Raw genomic sequence first — 5,505 nt, 5'->3', positions numbered from 1 at the left:
TGAGACTCCAACTCAAAAAAAAAAAAAAAAAAGAATATGCATGTGCATATGTGTGGAGCATATGTGTGTTCAGGGAAGTACACACATTGACCTACAAGGCCATGCGGTAACCATAAGTGACTGCAGAACCCAGAACATACACTCAAGGAGTGGCAAACAGGCCGGGACGCACATACACAGGCAATTGCTGTACAGGCACAAGCATGCATGCACACATGAACACCCAGAGTCATGCCTCGCCTTACAGAACAGGCAGGTGTACCCACAGCCCTGAATGCACACAGCATGCGCAGCACACACAGCCATACCTGGTTGTAAAGGGCACAGATGTGCAGGGCTGTGTTCCCTGAGGCATTCTGGGCCCCCATGTTGGCGCCATAGAACAGCAGGTGCTCCAGGTGCTGCACATGCCCAAAGCGGCAGGCCTAGGGGAGGTGGGAGGTACTGCAGGGTCCCTGGAGAGAGGCTGGGTCCCCCAACCCTGCAGATACAGCCCAGGACCCCCACCCAGCACACAGAGCTGGGACCCCCACCCAGCACACAGGGGTCAGAACCCCCACCCAGCACACAGAGGCCAGGACCACCACCGAGCACCCAGAGCCCGGGACCACCACCCAGCACACAGAGGCCGAGACCCCCCGCCCAGCACACAGAGCCTGGGACCCCCACCCAGCACACTGAGTCCAGGACCCCCACCCAGCAAGCCCGGGACCTCAACCCAGCACACAGTGGCCAGAACTCCCACCAGCACACAGAGGCCAGGACCCCCACCCAGCACACAGAGGCCAGGGCCGCCGCCCAGCACACAGAGGCTGGGACTGCCACCCAGCAACCAGAGGCCGGGACCAACATCCAGCACACAGAGGTCGAGACCCCTCAACCCAGTACACAGAGCCCAGGACTCCCACCCAGCACACTGAGCCTGGGACCCCCACCCAACAGAGCCCGGGAGCTTAACCCAGCACACAGAGGCCGGGACCCCCACCCAACACAGAGAGCTGGGGTTCCCACCCAGCACAGAGGCAGGACATTCACCCAGCACACAGAGGCCAGGACCACCACCCATCACACAGAGCCAAAGACTGCTACCCAACACACAGAGGCCAAGAACCTCCCACTCAGCATACTGAGGCCAAGAACCCCCACCCAGCACACAGAGGCCAGAACCACCACCCAGCACACTGAGCCCGGGACCCCCACCTGGCACACAGAGGCCAGGACCGCCACCCAGCCTTAGTCTAGGACCCCCACCCAGCACACTGAGCCCAGGACCCCCATCCTGTACACAGAGCCTGGGACCCCCACCCTGCACACAGAGCCCAGGACCCCCACCCTGCACACAGAGGCTGAGACCCCCACCCAGCACATTGAGCCCAGGACCCCCACCCAGCACACAGAGCCCGGGACCCCCACCTCAGCTCCCTGCACACCTGGTGAATCTCCTGCCAGCCATTCTCATCGGTGGTTCCCAGTTGAGCATGGTCATGGAGAAGCAGCTCACAGCAGAGGGCATCCCCACCCCCCAGGGCGCTGTGGTACAGGGGTGTCAGACCTCGGCTGTCCTTGTAGTCAGGTGAAGCCCCCAGGTCCAGGAGAGTCTGAGGGCAAGGAGCCTCAGCATCCATGTCAGGCTCACCCCCCAGCCACACACCCTTCCATGACAGGTTCCTCCCTTACTGACCGTCAAGGCCGCCGCATTCCGTTGACGTGTGGCACAATGCACGGCAGTGAGCCCCTCGCGAGTGCGGAAGTCCAGGTGAGCACCACCATTCCTCAGCACCTTCAGCAGGTCCGTGGCATTGTCCAGCTGGGCCGCGAGGCTCAGAGGGCACTCTAGGTTCAGGGGACAGAGGGAGGTGAGGGTCTCAGCTGCCCGAAGACCATGACCCTCCCTGCTCCACTCCTCACCTCCTGAGTCAGGGTCGTGGAAATTGGGGTCCAGCCCCTTGTCCAGCATGCGGGCCACCTTATCTGTGCTGTGTAGCTGGACATAGTCCATGAACTTCTTCAGATTTGCCTAGAACACAGGCCATCCCAGTCAGCCTGGCACCATGACCACTATCATCTATCACACACTTTTCTCCTGCAAACCCCGGGCTACTTGTAGGATGTCCACCGCCCCGCCCCCTTCAGTCTGACCTGTCACCCGAAGGCATGATCATCACCCTCACCACTGCACCCCTATTGTGCCCTGACTCCAACTCGACTGGGCCCACACGTGGCACAAGGCCCTTCCCTGCATCCTGACACTCACACCCACCATGGTCTGAGTCCAGCCAGCCCCTCACCAAGGCTAGGTCACCCTAGCCATGTCCCAAATCAAGTCCCTACTCTACCTCAGTCACTGCCCAGCTCTGTCTCCCTGGTCCCGGTGCCCCAACCTGCCCAGGCAGGAACCAGCCCTGTGGCAGCCCTGAATCCCGCCCACTTCCAAGGTGGCCTGCTCCTTTTCTGGTCATCTTCCTCACCAGCTCACCCCTGGCAGACCCCCACCTGCGGAACCTCTCTCCACCCTGGGGACCCCTCCTGTGATCTGACTTCAACTGCTTTTTATTCATTCACCCAGTCACGCATTAGTTCATCCAGCAAAGCCTCACAGCCCTGGCCGACTCTACGGATGCTATGTGCACAAGGCAAGATCCTTGGCCAAAGGCCTGGGGGCTTCTAAAAACACTCAATGGCGCATCAAAAATAGGAGAGGATGCAACAGAGACCAGAGACCAGCGCCATGGGAAGTGACCTCTTCAGGCAGGCCAGGTCAATGAATCAGGAGGAAGTGCTTACAACCAAGGGCAGTGCGGAGAGGGAGGGCCGGCTGGAGCCAGGCAGGCAGGAACACAGGGCTGTGGTGAGAAATTTGGACTCAACCAAGAAACAGTCAGACTCACTGACGAGCCAAGACTCACTCATGGGAGAAGACTCAGGGTGACAGAGTCACATGAGGGCCAGTAGAGTGGAGTACCATTCCACAAAGGTCTCTGTGCAGCCACAGAACCATGGCTGGTCGCCACCTGTCCTGGGACCACAAAAAAGTCTGGCACAAAAACCTGAGGCTCCTAGGCCACAGACAGGGTCAGGAGAGCACAAGGTGACAGTGCTCATAACACTCTCCTAGGCTCCAGAGACTGTCAACGAAGTGTCCAGCAAGCAAATGCTCACTGGCCCATAGACCCTGGGGTAGGAACTCAGGAAGGCTGTCCATGGAGAGGGACTATGGCACCCACCATGGCCCCCCAACATTCAAAGAAGCACCTGAGGTCAGCCCACCTGGGGGTGGCAGCTGGGCACTGGGCCTGCAATCAACAGAGCTGGCTCAGCCCCAACTTCACTGGCTGCACAGTTGTAAGCAAGTGACAGCTTATCTGCCACTCAGTTTCCCCATCCATGAAGTGCGGTAATTACCATACCACCCGAGAGAGGATTAACAAGATGTATAATTACAGGTGTCCAGCCCTGGTGCGTTGTCCCCAACAGCATCACATCAGAGGCTTGTCCATTCTACACCCTCCCAACCCCACCAGTTCCTCACCGGGCATTCTATCCACCTAAGCCAAGGCTTACCAGGGAAGTCAGCAAGACTCTAACCTGACTGGAGCCCATCGCCAGACCACCATCCCCCAGCCACAGGGCCTGGAATCTGTGCCCAGATCTCCAGCGGGCCCCCACACCCACTGACAAGCAGGGAAAACAGAACACTGAGGGACTGTGGTCAGCCCAAGCTGCGGTGGATTCAGTGGCCACATGGAGGCAACCTCCGGAGTCCTCTCCGCATGACTATCTCTTTACCTTTGTGTGAAGCTTTGCAAACTGCTTATCGTCAATGAGGTTCTGGGCATAAACTCGTCGCTTGTATCGAAACTGCTCAAATAAAAAAAGAGGTGGAGAAAAGGTACCCACCCAGTTGAGTGAGTGAGCACACACATAACCCTTATGCTGCTCATGCCGGCCACTTCTCCCTTACTGCCTTCCTGCACAGACCTTCAGTATAGCGCAGCCAACATGCCCATCCTAGACACACACACACACACACACACACACACACACACACACTGCCACAGTGGGCAGAGCTGACCGTGGCCATGCACCCACCACACACTGGCACGACACAGTGCCACAGGAGTGGGTGCCTCACCTCCTGCAGCCTACAGTGCCCTGTTTCGTTCCTGTCCCAGGATTCCCCAGAAAACCCTACTCCTCCCCCAGACCTAATTTCAGGTATACCTTCTTAGACATCCCTCTTTCCTGTGCCACCACAAAGGCCAGGCCAACTTTGAGCTCCATCACCAAAATCATTTCAGTGCCCCCTGCAGTGTGCCCACCCCCACCCCTAACTCAAAGACCTTCCTGTCAGGACTGACCCAGTCTGTGTCCCCATGACTGGCAAGGCATTCAGTATCCCTTCACACCATGGCTGGGAGTGCAAAGGAGGGAGACTCCGGTTGACCTTCAGAGGCCTGCACTGCTGGGGAGAGGGACGGACTTGTACACAGGCAGTGCTACTTACACCACACATGCCTCTGGGCACTCACTCCTGCTCACACTCGTACCTGCAGAACAAGGCTCCGTGCTCCCATCACACATGTGCTCACGGCATACACTGTTCAAACTGTGCACACCACACATGCCAACCGCTTCATGCACTGTATACTGTGCACCCAGCTTACCACAAGCACTGCTCACACCACCTGCACTGCATCCCCTGCCCAGTATGCAGTGCTGTGCATGCCACTCACCATACATGCTGCTCACACTGCACACGCTGCCCACAGCACATGCTGCATGCACCATTCACTGCACATGCTCACTGCACATCACTGACACTTGCTGCACACACTGTGCCCGCTCACTGCACACACTAGTCTCTCACGGCACACTATGCACACACAGTGGATACTGTGCCCACTCGCTGCACACACGGTATGCTCTCACTGTACACGTTGTACACGTTGACTGCCCACACCATCCCTGTTCACCGCACATGACCACTGCACACTGTACATGCCCACTGTACACACTCTATATGTCACAGTACACTGCACACTGGCCCTCTCCCACACACACTGTATACCTCACCGCACACACTGGCCACACTTACTGCACATCCCTCACGGCACACACTGTACACCCCTTACGCTGAATGCACTAACTGCACACACTGAACACTACATACAGCTCTCACACACGCTGTATACTCGCACTGAACGCACAGACTGTACACTACACACACACTCCCCCACACACACTGTACACCCTCAAAATGAGTGCACACACTGTACACTGCACACAGCCCCCCACTCTGTACATCACTCACACTGAATGCACACACTGTACACTGCACTGGACGCACTGGCGGCCACCGCTCACCCTGCACACAGCGCCCCACACCGCACACGCTGCCCCCACCCTAACTGTTCCCGCCTGTGTCTCGCAGCCGTGCCCTTCACAGCCGCCGCGGAGCTCGGTGGTCCCCCCTGGGCGCTCCCCCCTCCTCCCGGCCCGCCCCGC

General features: G+C 58.3%; 1 protein-coding gene across 1 annotated transcript in view; it reads right to left on the bottom strand.

Moving 5' to 3' along the window:
* Positions 1 to 4,963, bottom strand: part of LOC103271506 (SH3 and multiple ankyrin repeat domains protein 3) — a 55,175-nt gene extending 50,212 nt beyond the window's left edge. Inside the window, exons 1-6 of the mRNA XM_021718020.1 lie at positions 4,895 to 4,963; positions 3,787 to 3,933; positions 1,909 to 2,017; positions 1,682 to 1,833; positions 1,431 to 1,598; positions 309 to 425 (exon numbers count right to left, since the gene is read on the bottom strand). Coding sequence (XP_021573695.1) covers positions 309 to 425; positions 1,431 to 1,598; positions 1,682 to 1,833; positions 1,909 to 2,017; positions 3,787 to 3,933; positions 4,895 to 4,963 — 762 coding nt within the window. The remainder of the gene's footprint in view (positions 1 to 308; positions 426 to 1,430; positions 1,599 to 1,681; positions 1,834 to 1,908; positions 2,018 to 3,786; positions 3,934 to 4,894) is intronic.
* Positions 4,964 to 5,505: the final 542 nt, after the last annotated feature.

The sequence above is a fragment of the Carlito syrichta genome, unplaced genomic scaffold (assembly GCF_000164805.1).
Source record: "Carlito syrichta isolate Samal-C Ts95f unplaced genomic scaffold, Tarsius_syrichta-2.0.1 Scaffold311716, whole genome shotgun sequence".
Lineage (NCBI taxonomy): Eukaryota > Metazoa > Chordata > Mammalia > Primates > Tarsiidae > Carlito > Carlito syrichta.
This window is presented reverse-complemented; position numbering and strand designations above follow the sequence as displayed.